The sequence below is a fragment of the Physeter macrocephalus genome, chromosome 6, assembly GCF_002837175.3.
Source record: "Physeter macrocephalus isolate SW-GA chromosome 6, ASM283717v5, whole genome shotgun sequence".
Lineage (NCBI taxonomy): Eukaryota > Metazoa > Chordata > Mammalia > Artiodactyla > Physeteridae > Physeter > Physeter macrocephalus.
Genome location: NC_041219.1, coordinates 89,929,251 through 89,956,182, shown reverse-complemented (window position 1 = coordinate 89,956,182; position 26,932 = coordinate 89,929,251). Strand labels below are relative to the sequence as shown.

Genomic DNA, 26,932 nt, shown 5'->3' with positions numbered 1-26,932 from the left:
CGCTAATGTGGCCATGCAATAACCTTGGGGAGAAACTTGGATTTGAAGGGGTGAGCAGTGCCAGAGAGTAGATTTCACATGGAGATGGCCTCCCGGGTCAAGGGGATTGGCCCTGGGGAACAGGTGTGTGCGTGTCTGTGTGTGTGTGTAAAAGAGAGAGATAGAGAAAGATGGCAAAGGAAGATTTGGACAGGACTGGATGGTGAGCTCCTGGAGGGCAGAGACTGTGTCTTTGCCACTGTTGTTTTCCAAGAGCCTAACATTGTACCTGGCACATAGTAGATCCTGTCAGATGAGTGGATGGGTGAGGCCTGTACTTTCACTGGGGTTAAGATCCGTCGACTCTTCTCTTCCACAGCTGCACGCAGACTCTTCATTCTGCCTCAGGACTTGCTGAAGAGAAGTTCTGACCATCCCGGGACAGTTCTTGGATGGGCACTTCACCAGCTGTCGGTGTCAAGGACCTTGGCAGAACTCAGTGCTACAGTTGGAACAGCGCCACCTTGTGGTACCTCTTGGGAGAGCTCCTGCGAGACCCCAGCAAAGGAAACAGGGTCATCCCTGCCAGCAGGGGGATGGGGAGGGGGGTGGTCACATCAGGCAGCAGCCACCCCTCCCCCTATATGATGACCCTGAAATGTTGTGCCAGTGTTCCTGCGGCACAGTTTTATCATTTGTTCCTTCCTTCTGCCAGCATTTGCTGAGAGCCTGCTCCAGGCCAAGCTTGTAGGTGATACGGAGCTTAAATCAAAGGCGCTACTCTTGAGTAGCTCATGGTCCAGTGGGGAATTCTACAAAAACTCTCTGCCCCTCACCTCTCCGTCAGTTCCTCTCACTAAAGCTCAAATGTTTTATCCTTGCTTCCCAGGGACACTTCATGATTTGGCTCCCACACATCATTCCAGGATCCCATCCCTCTGCACCTCTGCCTTCCCCAGCAAAGTGCCTTTGCTCCCAGTGAAATCTGCATGCTTTCCCACCTCTCCACCTTCACCCACACCCTGGAATGAACCTCTTCCCCATCTCCCCCTGCTGAAATCCACCTCAAAGCTTCCTTCCTCTTGAAGCTCTTCTAATTTCCCTTGGCAAAGTGGCCTGAAGCACCTTTTTGGCAGGGCTTTCATTAACAGCACATACTGGCTGTTCCATGGGTGGTGATCTGTGTATGTTATTCATGTTCCTATTGGCTTCTAGCTTTCTGAGGACATGGACTCTGTGTTTTGTTCATCTTGGCATCTCTTGCAACACTGAGCTAGGCACATCATATGCCCCCGTTACGATAGATGGATGGATGGATAGATGAATGAATGGATAGATGGATAAGTGGATGGAAGGATGACAGATGAGTTGGTGGATGAATGGATAAATGGACGGGTGGGATGTATAGATGGACGCATGCATGCACGGATGCATGGATGAATGAACAAAAGGATGGATGCATGCATGCATAGATAGATGAAGCAAGTCTTCTCTAAAAAAGATTCACAAAAGGCTATGTAGTACCAGGGTCTTCAAGGGAGGGAGGCTACCCCATGCCAGGACACACACTCTCCAGAGGAGAGAAGAGTGTCCAGGCCGAGCCTTCCTTCACTAACAGGTGCACCCTCAGTGACTGGTCTCCCAGAGGCCTGGGTATATTCTGACTCCCCAGATGTCATCGTTTGGGAGCTGTTCCTTCCTTCATGCTCCTGTAGACCCTCTGGAATGTCTTCATCAACATATATTATATTGTACCGCCTGCACGGTGATGACTCTGTAGTTTCCTCTTCCACATCCCTTACCCTGTCTCACACACACCCTGGATTTGTGAGCTCCCTGAAGGTAGGTAACATGTCTGAGTCTCTTGTGTGTCCCTAGGGCCTGGCATACAGGTTTAATGGTGTGTGAACAAATGAATAACTGAGTGAATGCCGACTCTCTTCCCCACAGACACATTTTGCACACTACCTCTACTATTCATGTTCAGCCATCTTTGCTTGTCCTCTCCTCCTCACACACTTCCACACACGCCAGAGTTATGGCCTGGTTCTTTGTTTCATTACCCATCTGTGGCCGATCTAGGGAAGTCCCAGGGCTCTCCTGAAAGTCTGAACGGGGAGGGGGCTCTTTGCTCCTCTAAGGCCATATTAACTGGGACCCATTCAGAAAAGGGCTTCCCTGAGAAGAACCTGGCTATTGGGAGGGTAGGAGCATCCTGTGCTAACCTGAGGGCTGCTGTCCCTACCTGACCACACCCTCCAGCTTTGCCGTCCCTACTCCTGACCTGTGAGGCTGTCCCAAGGTGGGGGTGGGAGGAGAGAGGTAGTTGTGGCCTCTGTCTTGAGGCTGGCTGGCTGGCAGACACAGCCAGATTTAGAAGTCATTTTCACAGCAGGGAGTCTCCAGCCTTCCACCCACAGGGCCCTGCAGGGCCAGTCTGAGATATGGCTCACCAAGGGCTGGCCCCGAGACCTGCACTAGCTCCTCCTCTTCTCCTCTCTCTCCCTTTCTCCCCAGATCTTTAGCAGCTGGTGCTGATTCCACCCTTAGGCAAAGATAAAGGGAGTCCTGGGGTGGGGGGGCTAGTGCACTGGCATCTTAACCACCCAAGTGCTCCCAGTACACCATTCACCCGTTCAAGGGGATGTTTGTCTCCACCCCAGGGATCTCCTCTCTTCTCCGCCTCCGCTGCCTGTTCCTCCTCTTCCCTTACCTCTACTTCTCTCTTCCCATCTCCTAGCCCGATACCCCAACACTAATGACATAGCCCTAGAGAGAAATAATAATCAGAGCTTAACACTTATATATCACTTACTATGTACCAGGCGTTGTTCTAAGTGCTTTCCATATTGAATCATTTCATCCTCCCAACAAGCCTATGAAAAAGCACTATTAATAACCTCATTTTATAACTGAGGATACCAAGGCACAGAGAGGTTGAGTAATTGCCCAAGGTCACACAGCTAGTATGAGGTAGGTACAAGATTTAAACCCAGGCTGCCAGGTCCCAGAGTCCGTGTTCTGCACACAACACTACCATAGTTCTCTAACAATGATAGCAGTGTGGGTAAGCTCTTAGAAACTGGCCTCCTGTGTGCTCAGCCTCAAAGAGGCCCAGGCAGCATAGTGGAGCCCACCTCCACAAGGCCAGCCCCTCCACTTTCCCATGAAGCTCACCTCTCCTGCCAGCCCCAGAGCCCTGGAGCCCCTGGGTTACAGCAAAATCCAGGCAGATGCTCTCACCACTGCCCTGGTCTTCCTCAGTCTTCCTCCTAGCCTGAAGTCCATCCTCTTCTCAGGCCCAGAGGTCGAAGGCACACACCCCTCAGCTGGACCAGGCTCATCCCAGCCTGGCCTCAGTTTTCACTCCTGCCTTTATCTTCCACAACTCCTCTGAATGTATCCTCAACTCCGGTCAAACCAGACCACTTGATGATTTCCTAAACATAGCCTGTTTCCCTATATCCATGCCTCTATTTTTGCTCTCCCCTCTACTTGGAACCCCTTTCCCCGAATTCTATCTCAGATGCCACCTCCTCCATGGAGCCTTTCCTGATCTCATAAAATCCATACAATCTGCCTTGTCTGATTCCTTAGAGTACTTAACACCCACTGCTCAATCTATCCTTATTTGTGTGTTTTCCTCTTCACCCCATTGTCAGACAGGTCTTACTCATCTCTTTCCTGGAGCCCAGCTTAGTGCCTGGTTCCCCTCAGGTGCTCAGTAAATGCTCAGTAGTTATAATCGGTAGAAGTTAGAATTGTAGGTGGAAGGGAGACAGAACTCAGGAACCTTTGATCTCTGCCCAAGGTGAACCCCAATTACTTTACTTCCTCCAGCAACAGCTAACTTGAAACCTGGCAGTGTGGGTTCCAGGCAGCTTCTGGGACGGAAGGACCTTCCGGGGTGACTCTGATCGAGTCTCTCCACTTAGGTTCAAAGCCCAAAGAGGACACCACCACCCCCCGCCCCATTCCACTGAACCAAGGCCCAGCTTAGGGTCCAGTCCAGCGGCCTCCCTACCCTGCCCCCTCCCCGTCCTGCCCAGCCTCTCCTGGTGCGGGTGGGGAGTGACACTGAGATAATTGGAGACCAAAACTATACGCGGTTTGAGAGCGGGGCTGGGGATCTGAACGCTGAGCCTGAGTTGGAGTTGGCAGGACTCCGTGGGGGTGGGGGGCAGAGGCGGGGCCGAGGGCCGGGCCAGGACTCGGAGACTGAGTCTGAGCGAAGCCCCCGCGCCTGCCGGAGTCGGCGGCTAAATTTACCCAGGCTGACTCAGCCCTTGCCCGGAATGGGGGGTGGGGGGAGGGCATCGGGGCAATGGGAAGAGCCAGCGGGGGTGGGGTGGGGGGCAAGGAACAGAGAGTCCGGCCTGGGGGAGACAGGGGTGGGCAGGGAGTTTCCATCCAATAAAGGAGTCTCCCCCACCGCCCACCAGGCGGGAAGGAGAGCAGGAGCCCTGGGGAAGGGACACTATGGGGAATGGGTCGGCGAAAGGAAGAAGATGCCAAGGCTGGACAAAGGGAAGCTTAGATTTATTGAGCGCCTACTGTGTACCAGGCACTGTGCAAGGCGCTTTACATACATTATCGCATTAAGTCCTCACAACAACCCTGCGAGGTAGGTGTTTATAAACCCCATTTGACGGATGAGGAAACTGAGGCTCAGGGAGGTGAAGTGATTTGGCCAAGTTCACATGGCTAGTAAATAGAGACAGAAGAGGTGCCCGAGATCGAAGAAAAAAAAATACTTCAATGTCTGGGTCCCAAGCCGTTTGGTGTGGACAGTACAAAGAGGGGCTCCGCGCGCTCCAGAGGTCTGCAAGGCCAGAGGCCTGCTCCCGATCTCGCAAGACTGGAGACAGCAAGGCGGAGGACCCGCGCGCAGTAACTAGGGAGCAGTTGATTAACTGGCAGCGCCGGGGTTGGGGGGACTCGCGGACTAGCTACCAGGGAAATCCGCGACCTGCGCGCGCCCCGTAGTGGCTACAGCGAGTATCACACCCCACACCTACAGGCTTTTGGGGACCAGCCTCCCTCTTCCTTCCCTGGCTGGTTTCTGGAAGAGGCAGACATGCAAGACATTCTCAGGGTTCTCTCAGATGCGTGATACCACCTGAGTGGGAAATCGTGGTAACTATTCAGAGCATCACTAAGGAACACTGGGGAGGAGGAAAAGGGGAAGGCCTAAAAAAGTCCCAAGCTGCTCAGCTCAGACCACCACAAGCCAGGGACAGTGACAAGGCCACCACCCTGCACTGCCTTGGGGATCCTACGCCTAAACCTGAGACTGGAATAGGAGCCCTTGCCCACTTACTCGGCTCTTCTGCAAACACTGCACAGTCTCTTGAATTGAGAGTGAATGCAGGTGTCAAAGAAGCCACCCAGGGACCCTCAGACTCTGTTCACTTATTCCTAACTGTCTTGGCTTGTGGAGGGGAGGAGTAGATAAACGCCTCCCCAAGGACTCCAAAACATCAGGGATGGACGTTAGAACTCCCTTGTTTTACATATTACAGGGCCTGGAGCGGGGAGGCGACTTGCCTAAGGTCACCCGGCAAACCAGTGTCAGAGTTGGGATTGGAAGCCAAAACCTGTGACACCAAAGTGAGTCCTCTTCCTGCTTTGCTGGTGGCTTCTGCCAAGAGCCCCTCCTCTTCTGCCAAGGGCCTCTCCGTCACCTGGTCACCTCAGTCCGAAGCCTCTCCATAACTTTCCCCCTCCTGCCCAGAGGCCCTGCCCTGAAGTTGCCCTATCCCATCCCTGTCCTCCTGCCTTATCCTGGCTAGGCCTCTCTGCTCAGCTCCATGCCTAGTGCGTCGGCCCCTGCTGAAGACCTTACCCGAGTGCCCTGAATGGAGCAAACGTTAAAGTCTACTGCGCACCCTCATCTCTCCTGAAAAAAAAAAAAAATCATGAATTGACATATGCTTCCTTTCCTTTCATCTGTGCGCCTTCTATTTTGAGTACGGGAACAGGTAAGAGGTACAAGGAAGTCTGTGAGGAAGAAAGGGGACACAAATACAATAAAGGGCCTCTCACTGTCGCTCCCTATTTCCCTGTGGGGTCCCCTTAGTGTCCCTCGCCCCCGAAGAGGACCTCCTCGGTTCGGTTGATGACATCTAGAATCTCTCGGATATTGTCGCTCAGCTCGGCTGCCTTCCCGCCTTCCGGGGGCCCGGTCCGCTCGTTCCGCCAGGAGGCGCCCGAAGCTTCTGTGTCGCTTCCATCAGAAGAGCTGCTATGGACGCTGAGCTCCGCAGCTTCGTCGGAGTCGGAGTCCGGGGCGGTGTGGCGGCGGATGCGGGACACGGCTTCCCGCAAGGCCCCGGCATAGGGCCCCGGGGTCCGCGCCCAGCCCCGGGCTGCGCGCCGCGGGACCGCCGCCACTTCCTCCGAGCCCTCGGCACGGCGCGCGCCTCCCGAAGCCGCTGGGCCTAAGGCTGAGTGCTCTGGGCTACCTGGCTGCGTGGGGGCATCCTGCAGGTTTACTTCGCCAACCGGGAGCCCCAAGATGCGGGAGGCGCGCTCCTCCAGTGAGGAGTCCGCGGACTTCCCGCCCTCAGCTTCGAGCCCACGTCCCCCACCGGGCTGCTGTGAAGGGCGACTGCTCAACAGCAGCTTTCGGCAAGGGGAGGGAAGGACCGCGGCCCCCTCTCCCTCCTCCTTGTTGGGCCTCAGTTGGGTGGGGGCATTCCCCACAAGGCGCGGCACCCCAGCGGGCAAAAGCTGCACATGCTGGGTTCGAGGGGTCGGAACATACTGGGACCGTATCACCACGCAAGTGGCGTCAATGACAAAGACGCCTTCCCCACGAGCCGGGCCACGGGAACTTCGGGGCAGGGTGTGGGGGCGGCGGGTCGCCTTCCAACCCTCCAAGGTCTCGGGTCCGGCCTCCTCTCTATGACCCAGGGACTCCCTCCATCCCGTGCCTCCCGGAGCCCAGGGTCTGGGGAGGGTCTGGCTATGTCGGGGCGGCTGCCTTTTAACGGAGGGCATCCAGCACTTGGGGAGCCAGCTCTGTTCTCTCCCTTCTCTCCCTTCCCGGGAGCCCTTGGCATGGGGCCTGGACCGGGGAGCAGGACGCGGGGGGCTGGGAGTGGCAGGTGCAGACCCCGCAAGAACTGTCTCCGTGCCTGGGTTCCCAGCAGCTTTGGCTTGGGGATGGCCGTCGCTACCACTCTTCAGGCCGGCAGCAGCCAGCCTCAGGCTTCTCTCCGCGGCCGCCTTACCGGACTCCAGCCTTGGCCTGGCTGTTCCACAGCCTGGGGATCCCCCCAGGAGACCCCGGCCCTGACGGAGACCCCAGGCCCCTAGGACGTCCCGGTAGATCCGAGGATCTAGCCTCTTCTTTGTGCACCCTCCCTCTGTCCTGGTCGGAGCAGGGGTTGAAGAGGCGGGCGCCTGCGAGGGCTCGGGTCCTCGCTTAGTCCCCAGGGTCCTGTGGGGGCCTTCGTAAGAGGGCGGAGCCACGTAGGGTGGCGGCCGGTCCCAGCGGCGTCGCGGGGCCATTCCGGCAGCACCTCTCAGCAGCAGGTGAGCTTCGTAGCTGGGGGGCCCTGGCCGCCGACCTCCCCAGGGCCCCGCCCACGCCGCCCCTGGATTGCTCTGCGGCTGCGCGGATGGACGGGGCGGTCGCCCCACGGACCCCAGGCGCTCCGGCCGTGAGGGAGCTGGGAGCCCTGCAGGCTGGGCCACCCGAGGGGCGTTCCGAGGCTCCGGGCGGGGCCGACCAGGAGGACTCCTTCGGGCCCCACCAGCCTTGCGCCTTTTTCGCTCAGTCTCCTTGGCCTCCCGCTCCTGCGATGCCGCTTTCCTTTTCTCTTGCTCCCGGGCTCGGGCCTCGGCCGGGGGCCCCGCCCGCCAGTTGGTCGCCTCCTGCAGCACCCTGGAGGCCCAGGGCCGGCGGGGCGGCGGCTCAGGGGATCCCGGGCGCGGCCCACACCTGGGACAATGAGCAGGAACCCAGGTGAGCAGTTTGTGGGGGAAGGGAGCCGAGGTCCGGGGAGCTGGGAGCGCTGCAGACCACTTGGGGCCGCCTCGTGGAGGGGAGTGTGTGAGTGTGTGCGCGTGTGCACGTGCGTATATGTTAGGGTTGAAGTCGAAGCGGGACTCCTCACCATCTCTCCATACACACTTTAACAGCGTCTGCCCCATCTCATCTGCCCTTTCTCACGCCCACTCCTGTCCCCCCAAACAAGCGGGATGAGTCAAGCCCCAGCCCTCGGGATGGGGTGGGGGGAGGCGTGGGAAAGAGAAGGGGGAACCGCAGCCCTGGCTGGTGCCCACGGGAAGGTCCGGACCCCAATCCCTGCCCCAGCACTCTCTTCCCCTTACCCCTCCTTCACTCACGTGCGGCTCTGGGGCCCGCGGGCCCAGTGGCTGGCCTGGAAGTCCATGAGCTGTCGAGGAGGGGCGCGGCGACTATAATGACAGGAAATAGTCTTCACTTCGATCACCAGCAGCTTTGATTTCTGCACCCAGAGGCAGCTGCCAGACTCCTCATCCTGGAGCTCCCGGGGGCTATCGGGCCCCGCGGAGAATAGCTGGCCATCCAGCATCCTGGCCCCCACCCCCCCCCCCCCCCCTCTTCACTTCGATCACCAGCAGCTTTGATTTCTGCACCCAGAGGCAGCTGCCAGACTCCTCATCCTGGAGCTCCCGGGGGCTATCGGGCCCCGCGGAGAATAGCTGGCCATCCAGCATCCTGCCCCACCCCACCCCGGCCCCCCACCCTCCCACCCGCCCCGAAAGCCCCCTCCCAGCCCGGGGAGCCGGCGCCCACTGCAGAGCGGCGGGCCCAGCGACTGGGGACTATATATACCCAGGCACACGTGTGTGCCTGTCTGTGTGTGTGCGCGCGCATGTGACACGGCGCGGACGGCTCCGCGCTGCTACCTCCCCCACGTGCACGACCGCCTCCTGGGGCCCGGGATTGGGCGCCCCTTCCCACTGCTCTTGTCCCCCAAGCCTGATGGGACCTGCACGAGTGGGCAGGGGATTTCTTGTTCTTGCCAAGCTGACAGCGCCTGCGCCCCCGCCCCCATTTCTTCAACCTTCCCGCCGTTTTAACCCTTCATTCTCCTGCCTGTCAGGGTGCCTGACCAGCAGCGTTCTGCCCCTGACTTCCTGCCTCGGACTTTGTTTTCTCCGACAGGGAGGTGATGGGAATGGAACTCAAGGTCTCCGCCTGCCACTCTCTGCTGGTTTCCATGGGGCTGGGGTGCAGGAGGGGCTGGCCCACGGCTGGGGGGGTTATTTTTAGCGGCAGTGGCGTTCGGGCGCAGAAAGGAGATGAGTAACCAGCTTCCACGCGGTGGAGGGAGGAGGCGGTGGCTTTCACGCAGCCTTTGTGCGACTCTGGGGGAGAGCTGCCTCCAAGCTCAAAAAGGGTCACCCCCCCCCCCCCGCACAGACACACACCCTTAACTCCTTACCCTCTCAGTGCTGTGCTCAGGGCTGCTGGTGCAGCAGGACAGGAGTCTGTCTTAGCCATCGAAGCTGCCCACACTCTAAGATGTTTGTCCTTGGGCACCCGTGGAGCCCTCTCCCTGAGGCAGCCTCTCTCCCCCAGTCCAGAAGCCTGGATTTGGGGGGTCATAATGTTCTCAGCCTGAGCTCTGCTCAGCTTTATGGAGGACAGACTAGGGTGCGTACCCACCTGCACCCTCTCAGAGGGTATAGAGGAGGAATGGCGTGCTCCCTTGGCAAAACTAATCCCCTAGCAACTGAAATGATAAAAGTGGCCCCTATTTCCCAGTGTAGATCTCTCCATCACCACTACCACAATGCCTGGCTGACTCAACCCCCACCTGAAGTGGTGCTCAAGACCATCACCTTTTAGGCTCATTCTGTCCCGGGAGGGTTGTTGCTTACATCTACATGATCCCTCCCCCCAAGCCTATACCAGGTGTCCCCTGATTCACCATGGTAATGTTAGTGGCAGCACAGCCCACGCCAACCCTTCCATGCAGAGACTTAGCAACCATGCCTGGCAACCATGGCAGCAGTTCCAGAGGAGAGGAGGGGTGCGGGGAGGTGGGAGAAAAGAGTGTGTATGGCAATGGTTCCTGAAGAAGGGATAATTCGCCTCTCCTGAGAGGAACAGGTAAGAATAGAAGGCTATGAGGCTCCCAAATTTTGTCCCTTGTCTTTCTTTCTGCTCCATCCTCAGACGCTGAGACTGACTGGTTGGGTTTTAGGGGGCAACGGGAGACGCAGATCCCAATTTGTTTTCCACCAAAGTATATGCAGCCCTTGGGCACAGACCCTTCCTTTTAAGGTGATGAGCCAGGAGGGTTGTTTTAGGACAGAGACTGACTTACTGAGAATCAGAGAAACAAAACCCAGGCCTCCTGCTCCCGAACATGGACCTTTAGAGAGAACCCAAACATCCCCTATCCCATCCAGTCGACCCCACTTTACACCTACCAGGTGCACCGATGTCTCTTTGCTTGAAGGCGCTTCCTTCCACCCAGGTCCCAACAGAGCCCTAAGGCTTTAAAAAGTCCTTGCCTCCTCCCTAGACATGATGGAATGTGACATAAGGAGACATCTGTCCTTTCCATCATTCACCCACCCCCACACAAACATACCCTAATTCTAATAACTTGGAAGTCTCCCTCCCTCAAGTCTGGGAATGTGCTATGAGAGCTGCGAAGGGGTGAATGCAGAAGCAGGGGCTTCTCCAAAGCCATGATGCAGCACTGAAAGCTGACCTCTGACCAGTGCCCTAATGCTTCTCTGTGTTCCATCAGGAAGCCTGGTTTGGAGGAACCAGTATGGTATGGCTGGGTTCATCCGAGTTCTTAGGCACAGTGTGGGTAGGGATACACACGGGAGTTACTCTGAAATTCTTTCAAATCTTGGATAGGAAATGGTTATCATACCTGTAGGGCAGTGGTGAGATGGTACCCAGAATTTGGTTCATAGCCAACAATCTAGCAGTCCTTACGGTGCTCGGTGCTGACTACTGTTTTGGTCCACATGGTTTCAGCACAGGGAAAGGGTCTGATGGGGTGACGACCATAATCCTGCTGCTCCCCACCCCCCACTGTCCAGTTCATATCTACCTTGGAAGAAAGGGATTTGTGAGTTCAAAGACAGTGCCAGCTCAGCAAAATCCAAAGAGTCCCACCTTCTCTAAGTTGATAGTGGCAGATCTCTCTGCCTACCTAAAGGAGATCCTCAGTCTGTTATGGGATTTTCCTTGGGTGCCAGCTATGGTCCAGGCAGAGGAGAAAGTGAGGTGATAAGGAGACTGCAGGGAATAGGGTGGGGAATATTTACGAAAAGAGAATTAGAAAGGCAGTAAATCTAGTGTAGTGGTGAAGTGCATGAGCTCTAAAGCAAGACTATTTCGGCTCAAATCCTAGCTCTACTTTTTATTAACGGTGTGGCCCTAGGCTAGTTACTTGGCCTCTCTGTGCCTCAGTTAAAAGAAAAAAAAAAATCTGTAAAACTGAAATAGTATCTACTATTGTTCTGAGGATTAGCTGAAGTAAAATATGTAAAGCACTGAGAATGGTGCCTGGCACACAGCTTTATATATATGTGTGTGTGCTATTATTGTTGTTATTAAGGAAGAGCTGAAGAAGCCATATGAAGTAGGAAGGTTGGAGTAGTAGTGTCTATCAACTACAAAAATCAAACACTGAAATACCATGAAGAGGCTCCTGTCATTTTAATTAGGTTTGCCACAAAAAGCAATAACCTCAGCTAACCACTCTGCCTCCCCCTCCACCTAAGTCTCATCTCCCTTCCTATGCATACAGCACAGGAACCCAAAGGCCCTCCTCCCCATGATCCTCCCCACTCCCATTATGGGAAGAAATGCCATTAAATGGACTCAGCCTCCTCCATACAGCATGAAACAGGATGAATAAAAATATCTTTATGAAGAGTTTTGTTGTGTCCATTATCTTAGGGTGGAGTCAGGGACAGAGATAGAGGCAAAGGCTGGGTGAGGTCTGGGGATCTCTCAGAGATCAGAATTTGCCTGAGGAGCACAGAAAGGGGGCTATGTCTAAGTGGACAGGGACTAGGCTGAAAGTTTTCCTCGAGGGTGAGGATAAGGACAGCTAAAAATCCATTCTCCTTCCTCCCCCACACCTTCCCTCACTCCCATGTAGAAGGGTAGGGGGCTCCCGGGCAGGGAACAGAGTCACAATTCTCTAAAGTTCTCGTCTCTGGTTCCCAGAGCTTTGGGCAGGCAGTGAGTGGGGCATAACCCCTGGTGCTGCAAGACCCCTTCCCCTGGCTCAGGGCTTCTCTCCGCCTGTGAGCACCAGGGCCTGCAAGATGTCAGACAGTGATACAATTCCCTTGACCACATCATTCTCATCCACCACTACAAGTCGGTGAACCTGCACAGAGCAATAAGGAAGGGAGAAAGGGATGTTTAGTGCCAGCCTCAGTTAAGGTGAGCCCTTCAGCCCCTACCCTCCATGCCAAACCAAAGTTGCTACCCCAGCACCTTCTGGGTTGCTGGCTCCCCTACCTCTGCTTCTACCAGCCTGTTGATGATGGTTTCCAGAGTCTCATGCAGGTAGCACTTCAGGACACCCTCAAAGTGATGTGATCGATGTTGCAGGGCTTTGGTCACTGACACATCTAGGTTGTTGTAGGTCTTTTCTGCTGCAAGATTCTGGGGAAAGAGAGAAACATTCATGCAGGGAAGCAAGGGAGCCAGCCTGCAAACTCCGAGCCCACCCAACCTCACCAGAGTGATTTAGGGTAGCTGTCAGCCATGCCCACAAGCCACACCCAGCTCATTCAATTCCTTTTCAAATAGGATTTGAAAGCTTGGAAGCTTCTAAAACCCTCAGGTCCCAGAAGAGACTCTCTTCTTCTCCCTCTCCACGTCCAACACCCCACCCCTTTCCCTGCCTCCCAGCACCTCCACAATCACTCACGATAACATCAAACTTGGAGTAGATGTCCACCACACGCCCTAGGGGGACAGAGGCAGCTCAGCAAGGAGGATCTGGCATCCAAGGCTCCCCCTGCCTATAGAATCACCCTCCGGGCTGAGCTGAGGGAACAGCAGATTTTCCCACAGCCTCCCTGGCTTCCCTGGAGCCCTCCCTCTCCTTTTGCCCAATCTCTCACCTTTCTCATCCACCACTGGCAGGGCTGAGACTCGGTGCTGTACAAAGATGCCCAGAGCCACGTAGACAGGGGTAGTAGTGCGGACCATAGCAATGTTAGCATAGGTGCCAATCTGTAGCTCTTCCAGAGACTTAGACATGAACTCTGGCTTGGGGAACTCAGTGATCTGAGGAAATAACCATCATCTTGATTTTTTTCAAGGCCCCTCAAACCACCTTTGGATACCCCTCCGACAAGTATGTAAGAAGTAAAAACTGGGGTGAGGAGCACTTACAAACAACTTGAGGAATTTGAGGATGCGCTTGTGGGTGAGGATGTACAAGGTGTTGCCTGATTCCGGATCAATAACTGGCAGCCTGTGGATCTTGTTTCGAATTAATGAAGAGACAGCATCAAACAAGCTGTGGGAAAGTAGGGGATAATGATAAGTTCCACAGTGCTGGGCTGGGCCTGAGGGTGATTAAATAACTCCTTAGAGTTTGTTTATAAACAGGTGGCTGGGGGAGAGGAGCAGTGTTCAGACTAGACGTGTGTGTGTGTGTGTCCGTCCGTCCTTATTTGGGTACCTAGGGCCTTAGCTATGATGATGGCAAGGCTCTTTCCCCTCTGGACAAATGGTTAGCTGGAACTCACCTGGCATTAGGAGAAATGCAGACAAGTGGTTTAAAGGAGTCCTGTAGGTACACCTCTGAAGGGAAAAGGGAGGTTCACAAAACACCACCATGAAAAACTGTTTCCCAGGAAACTTTCCATCCCTTTATCCTTTTACAACCCCCAGTTCTCTACATACCTCTCCAAGTTTCTATCTTGTGTTCTTCCAGCTCATAGATCTGTACCTGAAAGCAGAAGCAACAGAACTTGCAACTTGATCTCCCTGCTTCATTAACCCCTTGTAGTTTGTTTGGAAGAAAGGAAATGAGAATGAGGGACTCTGGGCAGGGAAAGTGGTTTTGGTCTAAGTGGTTTTGAGCTAAGGCTCCTTACCAGGGCTGATTTATAGTAGCGGTGCAGAATATTGATGAAATCAGTGATGGTCAGCATGCCTAGAGGCCAAGATAAGAGCCCTCAGCACTGCTCAAAGCTTCTCTCCCTGCCCAGCACAAGATGCCAGTAAAACTGTGTTCCAACAACTTCTGCTTACCCACAAAACTTTGCTTCTTACTATCCCACAAAGGGGCAGCTCGGACACCATTAGTCACCAAAGCAAAGAAAGCTTTCTTCACCTGTAATGAAAGAGTAACAGTCACAAAGGAAAATTCCCAGGGGGCAGGACTTTAAAAGAATAGGAATTGGGTATGTTGGGGAAAACATGAGCCTAACCCCATAGAAGGACAAGGGTATTACCCTTGGGATGAAGTAGGATGAGAGGTATTGAACCAGAGGCTCTGAGGAAGTGGGAGGGAAAAGAGGACTTCACCTACCTGAAGGGAAGTATCAAATACAACCAATTTTGAGCTTGTGGGAATCAGGTCATAGCAGCGATGAGACTTCATGAAGGAAGTATACACGCTATTGTTGGATTCTGGAGTCTCTGCATAGGGTGGGATAGTTAGTAGCTTCCTTCCATGCAACAACTCACAATCAAAAGAGGCAGAAAATAAAAGTATTGTAGTTGCTCAGATATTTACAGCATGATTTTATAAGGCCCCCTATTCTGTTTTGTTCCTATTGTTCCCACAACACCTGGATAAACCCCTTAGAAACCATTTCATCCAACCCCACCCCCAGGCAGAACTATATCTATTGGCTCCTTAGCCAAAAGATGGCTGACAAAAACAAAGTCTGTAATACTTTCACTAACCTATTCTAGTCTAAAAGCTTTTTTTCTCATCTTTAACTCATTTTCCTTTTCATGTACTTAGCACATTTTCACTTGTTCTCTTTTCTCAATTAAGATGTAATTAAGCTTCTTAAAATCCAAGTAAACTTCTTAAAATTCTTCTAAGACCCACAGATGAGAAAGTCACGGTCCAAGTTGGGCCATTTCAGAACAACACTAAGTTAAAGCCCAGTGCTCAATCAACCTGGCCCCAAACACCTGAGAGTCCATCTTGGGATGACGCTGTGAATCAGAAATCATCCCACCTACCCTAGACAAATGAGAGACCCTGGCTGGGTTTACCTTTCCATTTCCCTGATTTTAACTGCTTGCTCTCAACTGGAGAAGCAAGCCCCAAAATAATAGCCCAAATGTGCTACATAGTATGCTATGTGTACTTAAAAATATTACACCATTTAATCTGCAAGGCAAATAAATATTGCCCCCATTTTTCAGCTGAGAAAACAGGTGGAAAGCAGCAAAAACAAACAAACAAACAAACAAAACTGCTCAAGGTCATACCATTAGTAACAAGAAAGACTCAAACATGGATCTACCTGATTCCAAAGTTCACACTCTTAAATCCTACGCCAGTTGTTTGTTTTTAATTTTTTACCAAAGTTATACAGGTACACAGTTTAAAGAGTCAAACAGGTCTACAAATTTTGTTAAGAAAAACTGCAGTCCCTAGCACCCACCTCCTTGTACTACTCCTCCCAGAGATGAGACCTCTTTTAGCTGAGTATTTTGGTACTTATTTCTGTCTATAAATAACATGCTTATATTGCTACTTTTTAAATTCACTTGTAGGCATTAACCATTATCATGCAAGGAAGATGAGAGGCATTATCTATTATCATGCAAGGAAGATGAGAATTTTCAATTCTCTTTCCTACCAGGACCCCATTATAAACATGCACCTCCCATCGCTCCGTTCTCCCAGAAGTTAAACTGTAAGGTTGGTTACATCAGTATTTAAATAATTTTGACTAAATATTCATTATTCAGAGCTAAGTCAAGTAGTAAAGTCTGATTTTTTTTTTTCTTTCACAACTTTTTGTTTTCCTTGGAGTTAATAACTGTCTTGTCTTTTTGTTTGCTTAGTTCTCTATGCATAGTACTTATAACTAATTCAATCCCCAAACTCTTTACCAATTGTTTAACTCTCCTTTCAAGAAGTTCAGAAGCATGAGATAGTCTAACAATTTAAACTACCCAAAGAAGTCTCTCTGGAGCCTTCTGACCTGCTCAGATCTGGGCTGGTGTGCCTGGTGTGCACTGCTGTCATCCTTAGATCTTCCTTCATCACCATCCAGGGGAGCCCTTTCACGTCTCTCCTGTACTGGCACTCCTGTGTCCTGTATCCCATGTTTTCATCTTTTTTGATTACTCCCTTGTTTTGGTGGAGCACATCTTCCAGTAGCTTCCTGAGAAAGGGTGCATGGGAAGTAAATTTTTTGAGACCTTGTAGCCTGCAGATATCTTTATTTTACCCTCATCTTTGAATTATAATTTGGCTGGATACAGAATTCTAGGTTGGAATTTATTTTCCTGCAGAATATTGAAGGCACTGCTTCACTGCCTTCCAGCTTCTGGTGTTGTTGAGAGTCCGGAGTCCCAGGCAATTCTGATTCTTTGTACGTGACTTGTTTTTTTCTCTTTGGAAACTCAGGATCTTCTCTTTGTTCCCAGTGTTCTGAAATCTCATGATGATTGTGCTTTGGGTGGGACAATTTCACCCATTGTGCTGAATATTCAATGAGTCCTTTCAACATGAAAACTAATGTTCTTCAGTTCCAGGAAATGTTTTTGAATTACTTCCTTGATTGTTTCCTTCCCTCTGTGTTGTCATTTTTCTCTTTCTGTAACTCCTATTATTTAGATATTGGACTTCCAAAACTGACCCTTTAAGGTTTGTTTTTGTTGTTGTTGTTGTTTTTAAAATACAGTAGCCTCCCCCTTATCCAAGGTTTCACTTTCCACGGTCTCAGTTACCCGTGGTCAACTCTAGTCTGAATATTAAATGGAAAATTCCAGAAATAAACAATTCATAAGTTTTAAATTGCACGGCATTCTGAGCAACATGATGAAATCTCTTGCCATTAAGCTCAGTTCCAGCCCTGGGCGTCAATCGTCCCTTTGTCCAGCATATCCCGCCCGTTAGTCACTTAGTAGCCCTCTCAGTTATCAGATTGACTGTCGCTGTATCACAGTGTTTGTGTTCAAGTAACCCTTATTTTACTTAATAATGGCCGGCCACAGAGCACAAGAATAGTGATGCTGGCAATTCGGATATGTAAAACTGAAGCCCCAAAGTGCTTCCTATAAGTGAAAAGGTGAAAGTTCTTGACTTAATTAAGGGAAAGAAAAAAAATCATATGCTGAGAACTATGATAAGAATGAACCTTCTGGACTTCCCTGGTGGCGCAGCGGTTAAGAATCCGTCTGCCAAAGCAGGGACATGGGTTCAATCCCTGGTCTGGGAAGATCCCGCATGCCACGGAGCAACTAAGCCTGTGTGCCACAACTACTGAGCCTGCGCTCTAGAGCCCGTGAGCCACAACTACTGAGCCCATGCACCGCAACTACTGAAGCCCGCACGCCTAGAGCCTGTGCTCAGCACCAAGACAAGCCACCGCAATGAGAAACCCGCATACTGTAACAAAGAGTAGCCCCCAGTCGCCGCGACTAGAGAAAGCCTGCATGCAGCAACGAAGACCCAACGCAGCCAAAAATGAATAAATAAAGATAAAATGTTAAATTAAAAAAAAAAAGAATCAGCATAAACACAATTCACTGATTAAAAAAAGAAAACAATGAGTCTTCTATCTGTGAAACTGTGAAGAATGAAAAAGGAATTCATGCTAGTTTTGCCGTTGCACCTCCAACTGCAAAAGTTACGGGGTCAGTGTGTGATAAGGGCTTAGTCAAGATGGAAAAGGCATTAAATTTGTACAATAAGATATTTAGAGGCAGACAGACCGACCAACCCCATTCACGTAACTCTTAATATATGTTATAACTGTTCTATTTCGTTATTAGTTACTCTTGTTAATCTCTTACTGTGCCTAATTTGTAAATTAAACTTTCATAGGTATGTATGTATGTATGTATAGATAGGAAAAAACATAATATATACAGGGTTTCATAGTATCTGCGGTTTCAGGCATCCACTGGGAGTCCTGGAATGTATACCCCGAGGATAAGGAGGTACTAACTACTGTATCTTTTCTCTCCTACTTTCCTCTGCTTTGATTTTTTCTTTTCCATTATAGTTTATTACAAGATATTGAATACAGTTCCTTGTGCTATACAGTAGGACTTTGTTGTTTATCTATTTTATATATAGTAGTTTATATCTGTTAATCCCATACTCCTAATTTATCCCCCTCCTTTCTTCTTTGGTACCCATAAGTTTGTTTTCTATGTCTGTGAGTCCACTTCTTTGATTTTTAATTCTACTTTATGAGAGATTTCTTCAACTTGATTTTCCACACCTCCTACTCAGTTTAAAATTTTTGCTATTATATTTTTAATTTCCAAGAGCTCCTTTTTTGTTTTCTGAAAACTGCTTTTCTTAAAAAAATTACTTCCTATACTTGTTTCATGGTGGAAATATTCTTTATCTGAGTATGCATTAATGTTAATTTTTAAATTTTATTTTTAATAAATTTATTTACTTTTGGCTGCATTGGGTCTTTGCTGCTGCGCGCGGGCTTTCTCTAGTTGTGGTGAGCAAGGGCTACTCTTCATTACGGTGCGCGGGCTTCTCACCGTAGTGGCTTCTCTTGTCACGAAGCATGGGCTCTAGGCACGCGGGCTTCAGTAGTTGCGGCGCGCCGGCTCAGCAGTTGTGGCTCACAGGCTCTAGAGCGCAGGCTCAGTAGTTGTGGCGCACGGGCTTATCTGCTCCGTGGCATGTGGGATCTTCCCGGACCGGGCCGCGAACCCGTGTCCCCTGCACTGGCAGGCGGACTCTCAATCACTGTGCCACCAGGGAAGCCCCATTAACGTCAATTTTTAAAGTTCTCTTCTCTATGCATTGACTTTTCCCTTCTGTTGCTTTTTTTTCCTGTTTGTTTTTTTTCCATTTGTGGGGGGCAGGTTTGGATCACTTTTTTCATGTTACAGGCTTTCTTTAGATGTCTGGTAATCCTTGGTTTAAAGGAGGATTCAAACCATATTTTAAAAGTGGAGTCTTTAAAGCTGATTAGAAGCTCTATGTCTGTAAATGAACCTTGTTGACGGTGAACCATTTAGATGGGGAACACTCAATACTTACATTTTTAGGGCTTTCCCCTCAATGGGATTCTGAAGAGAAGGATTATTCATGCAATTTTGTGCTTGGAGGATGAAGTCTTTTCTATTAGCACTCTGAAAACCGAATGGGGGAAAAGGGCTGGGGTCTCAGCATCCAGTATAGTTCACTTCATGCTCCTGTTTTCAGCACAGTACCTCTGCCTTCAACTGGGCCGGCGCCCCTTTCCATACCTCCGGTCTTTGCCAAAGTTGGGATGGGAGTTTCCCAGCTGCACTCAGTGGGGTAGGGAGTCTTGGGATCTGACTGCTTCTTAGACCTTCAATGCTTTTGGGCTCTCCTCACTGCTAGTTTATAATTCAGTTTTCTCAGGTCTGCTAAGTCACTTACCACACTTCTGTCTGCTTTCCAGCTTCCAAAAATTCATTGCTATTATCTCCTCTCTTGTTCTCCCTAGTCTGGTGGTTATGTACCTTTTAAAAAAAATTCCTTCATGGTTTTAGTGGCGTTTTGTGAAGGAGCGAAAGTAGATGCATGTATTCAATCCACCATCTTTAACTGGAAGGCCACCATTGTTCCTCAAATTTGAAAACTCACAGACTCCCAAGAACATGTCTTTTGATACCAGTTTAAGACATGCTACACTGATAGTTAAATACTATCATTCCAGGCTACAGGCCTACAAACATATTTGACTTGGTTTTCCCAGGATTTTTAAAATAATTTAAATCAGTTGCCCAATTAAAAAAATCTGGAGATTTACATAAAAATCCAAACTCTCAGTTTCTTTTCATAATCAGAAGATCTGACAAAAGTAGGTTGTGAATTCCCGAATAGTAGCAATTGACCAGACCTGGATAGTCGCTGCCTCCTTTTAGATGCAACGAGATCTACAGGTTATTGTAGTCAGACGCAGCTCACGTCACTGCTTGATCCGTGGAGACAATTTGAGTTTCTTACCCCTGCCTCAGTTGGTGCTAATGCGAATGCACTCAGAAACACAAAATAAGCACTGATATCATGGGTCAGTACTCAATTATGAAGAATCATCTAGGTAATTCAAAATATGACTATAGTAACTTTTTTGGATACCAACATGAAAACAGAACATTTAAAAAATTCTTGTGGCGAACTCACGGACCTTTAATAATATGTCCTAGGCTCTCAGCCCATATTTCAATCCTCTGAGAAAGTGTGTATTCCTAATGCCATAAACATGTCCTAGGAAGACTAGGAGTGTTCCTGGGCAAAATTCTTTACCAGAGATGCCTATAAATTTTGCTTCTTTCTAGATGACCTAGGGTTGGACCACTCCTGGAAATGCCTTCTCCTGTGCCCTGAATTTTAGCGTTTAGTGCCTCTATTTCTAGATTAGTTCTAAGGGTTTCAAGTCCTTTCTATAATTTCTTGTGTATACCCAGTGGTTTTAGTGAGATCGCTGTATGATAAAATCCTAGTGGCTTTGTTTCTGGGCTACTCAGAACATACCAGGGACTTTTTTTTTTTTTTGGCAGTCTCAACTCATTTATTCATTCACTATTCTTTCTTTTTTGGCTGCACGGCATGTGGGACCTTAGCTCCCCAACCAGGGATGGAACCTGCACCCCCTGCATTGGAAGCACAGAGTCTTAATCACTGGACCACCAGGGAAGTCCCTACCAGGGACATCTAAACCATGGTTAGCCAGCCCAGAGTTGCCTATGGAAGCTTTCCCTGTACCTCAAAAGTTTCTCTCAAGTGGTTTGACAACTGAAGATATTAATCATCCTCACCCCGCCCGAGATTTATTCCTAGGTGATCTTGCCAAATCATTGTTCCTGATTTATGTGGTTTGGCACATTATCCGGCCCAGCTTTGATCTTCCCAGGGAGGACTCCGGGAGAAATTCAAAAGCACTGCTGAAGACAAATTAGGATTGGGCTACTGGTATGAAACTGGTTTTCATACCAGTTTCCTTTCTTCAGTAAACTTACCTTGAGGATGTTCATTTTCCAGAGCTGAGTAGTTATCTGAAGAAGTGACCTGGAGAGACAGAGGAACAAAGATTCAGCCTCTCTTAGGCTCCATCCATTTGAGCCTAGCAACAGTAGGGAAAGGGCTGGTTAACTAATGACTTCCTTGTCCTTCAGAAATATTATCTCATTTAATCTTTATAATAACCCTGAGGTGAATACTATTATTAGCCTTATTTTCGCAGATTAGGAAACTTAGGTTCAAGAAATATTAAGCAACCTGCCCAAGGTCGCATGGCTGGCAAAGGGTGGAATGGGGATTTGAATACAGATCTGTGCTGTTCCAAAGCTCATGCCCTTATATACTACCTTGCCTAATGAAACATTAGGTCTTAAAAGCTGAGACTAGAAAATATGAGCTTAAGGTTGGCCCCACAAGGCTCTCACAGACCTATTTTATAAAAATATGGAAGCCAGAGAGACAATACTGCTTTCCCCCAAACAGTCACTAAGCGTAGCTGTGGGCGCCTGAGTCACTGACGTACCCCTTACCGTGAGAGGGGGCCACATCTGGGGAGGATCCCAGCAGCTGACTACCAGGGAGAGTCAAAGTTTGAATGACTGAGGGGTAGATAAGAAGGATAAATGTTCTGAAACTAGGGAACTGAGTCCTCTCAGCACCCTTGTGAGTCAAAGGCTGATATAGCCCAGAGGGTGCTGGTTTTCCAAGTCTCCTTGTTCATGACGGTCTGAGATTAGAAAGTGCTCTGAATATAGAGAAACCTTCAGAACCATCTCTCTGCTCCCTCAAGTGGGAACATTTGGAAATTTCATTGTTATCTAGGAACCCAGGAGAGATCATGATAATTTTTGTCGGCTGGAATCAACAGTTTTGGCTCTATTTTGCTCTGTCTGGGTAATATCCCCAAACTAACTTAAAGCCATACTTTACCTCCACAGCTGCTGTAGTAACATGAAGTTAAAGGCCTTGGCTTGAACCTGGGAGGTTGGCTGGTAAACAGGGTCAAGTTGGCAGGACAGCCCTAAACTTCCCTCCTCTAATGGGCCAGGGTGTGGGCAGGGGATAATCTCCCTCTCTTCTGTCTGGGCAGCATAAGGCTATCAGCATGGCCTGGCATTTTGGCAAAACTATTGGAACAACAGCCTCATCACTTCTAAGTGGGAAAGAGGTCTGTTTAGCAGTAAAGCAGTCTTACAAAGATCTATACAAAGACACAGAAACAGCTACTTCTGTAGAAATTATTGTACCCAGCGTATGATACTTATTTACCGCACTGCGCTACAGTTATTTTGTTCGTTATCTATCCAGACAGACTGTAAATTCCTGGAAGCCTGGAACTATCAGATACTTCTTTGTATCACTCCCTCATACCACCTAGCATGGGGGTTTGCATATAACTCTCAACTGTTTTGTTTTTTAACTCTCAAATTGATAATGATACACACTGATATGAACAGAGAGACCTAAGATTAAGTTACAGAGAGAGAAAAGAGACATACAGCTAAACAGAGACACAGATACCTACATAAGAGTCAGACACAATTGAATATGACTTTATCTTTCTGCCTGTTTCTCCACACAGGAGTGGGGTAATTATGTCCACTCTCTCTACATTTAATAACATAGGGCACTTGTGCAAAATACTATTTTCAGAGACACACCCTAGATCTGACACATAGACTCACAATTTCTTCCAAACTCCTGATCCACATTTTCAGTTGTTTGCTGGACCACCACAGATGTCACAGAGACTCCTCAAATGCGTCAACACAGAACAGAACAGCATCTGTCCCGCCAATCCTATTATTCTTACTGTGGGTCCCACCTTTGTTTTTGCATTGCTGTCTTCCCTGATGCCTAGAACTGTGGTCTTGATTCCTCCAAGAACGAGCTATGCCAACATGTCTGCTTAGAATGACAGAGCAGGGCATGACCTAAACTTGTCCTTAACATCTATCACCTAAGCTGCTATGTTAGAAATGCCTCAAAGCCATCTCTCTCCTTTCCACTTTCACAGCTTTAACTCAGCCTTTTACATCCCACTTCCATAGCATTCTCTAAGCTGGTCTCCCTGCCAGTTTAGATAAGAGGAAGTCTATTTCCTCTTCAATTTGTCTTTCATGCTGTCACCAAGTTCTCTCACCAAGCACCTCAGGTTTGGAAGGGACTTTCAACTCCAGCAACCAAGAACTCACTACTTCCTGAAGCAGCTTCATCCATTTACAGAAAGCCATTAGGAATATTCCTAAAGTACACTCACTACCTTGCTCATGAATCTTCCATGGGTCCTCTTATTACAAAACAAAGTTCAAACTTAATGTGGTATGCAATATCTTCAACCTGACCCCAGCCTACTTTTCCATTTTCCAGTCATTTCTCCAACTGTGACCAAAATCCAAAGCTCCAGCAACATCAGGCCACTGGCTCACCCCAATTAATCTCTACATGCCCCAGTTTCTATGCCCTTGCTCACACTGTTCTCTCAACCTGCAATGCCCTCTCGTGGGCTGACAGCAATTTCTCCCTCCTCTATGCTGCCACGGTCCTTTTTCTGCATCTTGATGCTAGCATTTATTACAGTCTACCTTAAATAACAGCTGTCACTGACTTGCCCTCACCCCCACTCCAGTTAGGCTAAGCATTTTCAAAGCAGTTTTCTTTTTTCTTTATTTTATTCAATTTATTTATTTGTTTATTGGCCAAGACGCGTGGCCTGCGGTATCTTAGTCCCCCCACCAGGGATCAAACCCAGGCCTGGCAGTGAAAAGGCTGAGTCCTAACCACTGGACCGCCAGGGAACTCCCCTTTTTTTTCTTTTCAAAACTATTTCTATTCCAAAAACCTAATCCAGTACATAAAGTATGAGGGCTAAATTAGAAAACCTGTATTAAAATGCTTTGTAAACCATAATACATTTATAAGTAAGTAAAAAATAATGTTATTTTGAATTTAATGAAATCAGACCTTTTATTCTTGCTCAAAATTCTCTTCATCTGTAAGAACTTACTCCCTTGCCTGGGTGACCAGCTGCAAATCATTTTACCACTTTGGTCTGGTTTCTTCTTTATAACCTTAGGGACATAACCTCTCTGCAGGCAAACAAAGGGTACAGTAAGGGAATGACCCTGGGCATGTAACTGATCCAAAGAAAGGTGAACCTGCAGCCCTCACACAACTACAGTAGCACATGATAAAAACCAAGGTAGTTAGAGTTACTCTGCCTGACAAAGGAGACATGGAGGGAAGTGAATGGGAAAGGTTCCAGAGTACTAGACAAAGGCTCCGGAGAGAGAGGATGGGTCCAAACAGGTAGTAGGCAATCTGCAGCAACTCTGGATGACAGGGACCTGCCACAATCCGTCAATGCCTGCCTGCCAAGAAGGAGCTATGCCAACACACCTGCTTAGAATCGCAGAGCAGGGCGTGACCTAAACTAGATCAGGGACACAGTGGCCTCTAACACTGAAAGATTCCCTCCTTCAGGGAAACCCCACTTTTCAGTCTCATGAAGGATATGTCACCTCGCTGGACACCTCAATGCAGTATAAAAGTCTTTCAGACGTCCCTCCTGCCAAGGACTGCGTTTATCACACTCACACAACTGGGGACCAGGTGCTACCTGCAAGCGGGGGGTCCCTCGGAACCCCCTGCTTCACCCAGGAAAGCTGGCTCACAACCCTTCTCTCTCAGGCAAACCTCTGAAGTGCTCGAGGCGCTAAAAGGAAAGGAGGCCCGACATCGCCAAGGCGTGCGTAGGTTCCAAGGAGGGAGCTAGGAGTCACTGCCCGCTCGGGCTAAAAGTACCACGGACCGAAGGCAGGCACGGGCGCGGCCCAGTCCTAGGAGATGCACTCAGCGAAGGAGCGGAGGGGCAGGGTCACGGGATAGGACACCCTGCTTCTCGTTTACTGGGCACCAGCGCCGGCCCCGGCCTCCCCTTCCCGTGACGGGGGTCTCAAGCTCCACAGCGCCCTCCCGCAGCCCTCCCGCTCTCCTCACCGCCTCCATCGCGACAGACGCCGGCTGGGTTCTTTCGCTTTAGGAAGCTTGCCCAGGGCGGGAGGCGGGGAAGGTCCCGCCCCACGTCCGGTCCCGCCCCACGTCCGGTGCCGCGACGCCACTTCCGCCTACGTCAGGACTGACGCAAGCCAAGGGCGGAAGGCGGGGAGCTGACCCTTCCGGCGTGGCCTGGCCTCCGAAACCGCCCTCCGTCCCCCGCGGTCCTCCCGCACCTAAGGGATCCCACCGACGGCGAGGGTGACGGGACGGAGCCGCTTGTATTTAAAATGTTCTTTTTTTATTTGTCGTTTAAAAACAAACTTGGAAGAAGCAAAATCCAAAACTTGCCGTTTGCCTCTTGCAACATAAATTATGTACAGTTCAGAATGATCGCTGATACAAAACATGCCAAGGACAGGGGCGCTGGGGGTGGAGGGAGAGAGGGCGCTTTAAAAAAGGGAATCATTTCATCCGTTGTTACGAAGGACCAACCTTGCTGTACAGGATACACACAACACAAAATAAAGTCTTCACGGGATTCACACTTGTCAGAGATTTATTTTTTAAAAAGGGGGAGGGAGGGTCCTGGAGGTGAGGGGAGAAGACCGTAAAGGGGAAAAACTGAAAATTGAATATGTGCAAGTGTAAACCAACCCAAAATACGAACATGGGGCACGGGGGAGGGCGGGGCAGGGGAGAGGGAATTCTGATGCAATTATACAGGCGGGGTACTAAAAAAAAAAAAAAAAAAAAAAAAACCGAAAAAAAAAAAAACGAAAAAAAAAAAAAACCAACAACCAAAATTCCAACCTTGTAGCTTGGGTCTGAGTTAGTTTATATAAAAATTAAAAACTGTATAAGGTTTCTTCACTAAATTCTACAGGACTATCAGATACCTAGCATATGCTTACAAAGTCTGCCCCATCCCCTTTTCCCAATCCCAGGGCCCAAGCCCCAACCAGAGCCTGACTCGCAGGAGCCAATCTCCCCCTCCCTGTAGCCTAGACCTTTCCTGCTCTTGGAAAAGGAACATCCAATGGCTTTGGGGGCAGCAGCCCAGTCTCCCCACTGTCTGATTTAATTACAGTGGTTTCTGTGGGGGTGAGGGGATGTTAAACATTTGCAGCCTGAAACAGTTGAAGAAGCAGCTTAAAAAAAAAAAAAATCTCCCTACCCCCATCAATCCGCAACCCCCCAAATTCGAAAACAAACAAAAACAAACCTAAAATCACAACAGCAACCGTGCTCCCCCTCCAGCAGGCCCGCCCATACACCACCACCAAGCCCACCCCTACACTCCAGACATTTGATTCTTGAAAATATTAATTACAAAATGCCCTTTGCCCACAGCCCCTAGGAGAGAACTGCATATAAGCTTCATCTTCATCCCCATGGCTCCCTACCAGAGAGGGGTCTGGGGCCTCACCCACCCCCTGACCTAACCCTACCCCCAGGAAGAGGTTCAACTGCAGCACAAGCTTGGGCAGAAAGGGGAAGGACAAGGGAGGAGGCAGGGGAACCCATTACCCTCTGGCTCCCCCTGGGGCCAGCTCACTTTTGTGCGTTATAACATAGTCCAACTATACAAAAGGGGGTGGGAATCGCCCAGCCTCTATACCCCCCCCTTACAGCAGTCACAGCCAGGGGGTGGGGAGGAGGGGGTGAGGAAAAGGGCGGTAGGTTGGGTAATGGAGGGGGCTCCCCCACAAGGGGAGCTCCATGTGTCCGCCCCACGCCCCCCTACCATTTATAAACTGGTTTTGTAAAAAGAAAATAGATATATTTATATA

At 49.8% G+C, this 26,932-nt stretch overlaps 2 protein-coding genes across 9 annotated transcripts; both read right to left on the bottom strand.

Annotated features, from left to right (window-relative positions):
• Nucleotides 1-5,980: 5,980 nt before the first annotated feature.
• On the bottom strand, nt 5,981-8,543 carry DDN (dendrin). Its single transcript, XM_007107509.3, has 2 exons — nt 8,335-8,543; nt 5,981-7,927 (listed from the first exon to the last, which is right to left on the bottom strand). Exons 1-2 carry the CDS (start codon nt 8,541-8,543, stop codon nt 6,055-6,057), a joined length of 2,082 nt encoding a protein of 693 aa, XP_007107571.2. The 3' UTR covers nt 5,981-6,054.
• A 3,098-nt stretch (nt 8,544-11,641) lies between these two features.
• PRKAG1 (protein kinase AMP-activated non-catalytic subunit gamma 1) lies at nt 11,642-25,227 on the bottom strand. 8 transcript variants are annotated; one of them, XM_007107507.4, is made up of 14 exons: nt 25,143-25,201; nt 21,143-21,191; nt 19,194-19,285; nt 16,156-16,338; nt 14,514-14,623; nt 14,234-14,315; nt 14,077-14,135; nt 13,883-13,928; nt 13,726-13,780; nt 13,367-13,493; nt 13,093-13,258; nt 12,897-12,934; nt 12,482-12,628; nt 11,642-12,347 (listed from the first exon to the last, which is right to left on the bottom strand). In XM_007107507.4, the coding sequence occupies exons 5-14, from the start codon at nt 14,583-14,585 to the stop codon at nt 12,243-12,245; spliced, it is 897 nt and encodes a 298-aa protein (XP_007107569.1). In that variant the 5' UTR covers nt 14,586-14,623; nt 16,156-16,338; nt 19,194-19,285; nt 21,143-21,191; nt 25,143-25,201; the 3' UTR covers nt 11,642-12,242. The 8 variants fall into 8 exon arrangements, 7 of the variants coding, with proteins under 7 accessions (XP_007107569.1, XP_054941620.1, XP_028347176.1 ...); XM_055085645.1 differs by lacking the exon at nt 25,143-25,201 and adding an exon at nt 22,074-22,651; XM_028491375.2 differs by lacking the exon at nt 16,156-16,338.
• Nucleotides 25,228-26,932: the final 1,705 nt, after the last annotated feature.

Excerpts from the sequence above, each read along its gene's own strand:
- DDN (XM_007107509.3), bottom strand. The coding sequence starts at position 8,543 with ATGCTGGATGGCCAGCTATTCTCCGCGGGGCCCGATAGCCCCCGGGAG. Across the intron at positions 7,928-8,334 it reads CGCGGGCCCCAGAGCCGCAC|GTGTGGGCCGCGCCCGGGAT; the intron begins GTGAGTGAAGGA and ends TCATTGTCCCAG.
- PRKAG1 (XM_055085644.1), bottom strand. The coding sequence starts at position 22,855 with ATGTGGATCAGGAGTTTGGAAGAAATT. Across the intron at positions 14,624-21,142 it reads GGAAAATGAACATCCTCAAG|AGACTCCAGAATCCAACAAT; the intron begins GTAAGTTTACTG and ends CACCCTATGCAG. Across the intron at positions 12,629-12,896 it reads ACTCCAAGTTTGATGTTATC|AATCTTGCAGCAGAAAAGAC; the intron begins GTGAGTGATTGT and ends CTCTTTCCCCAG.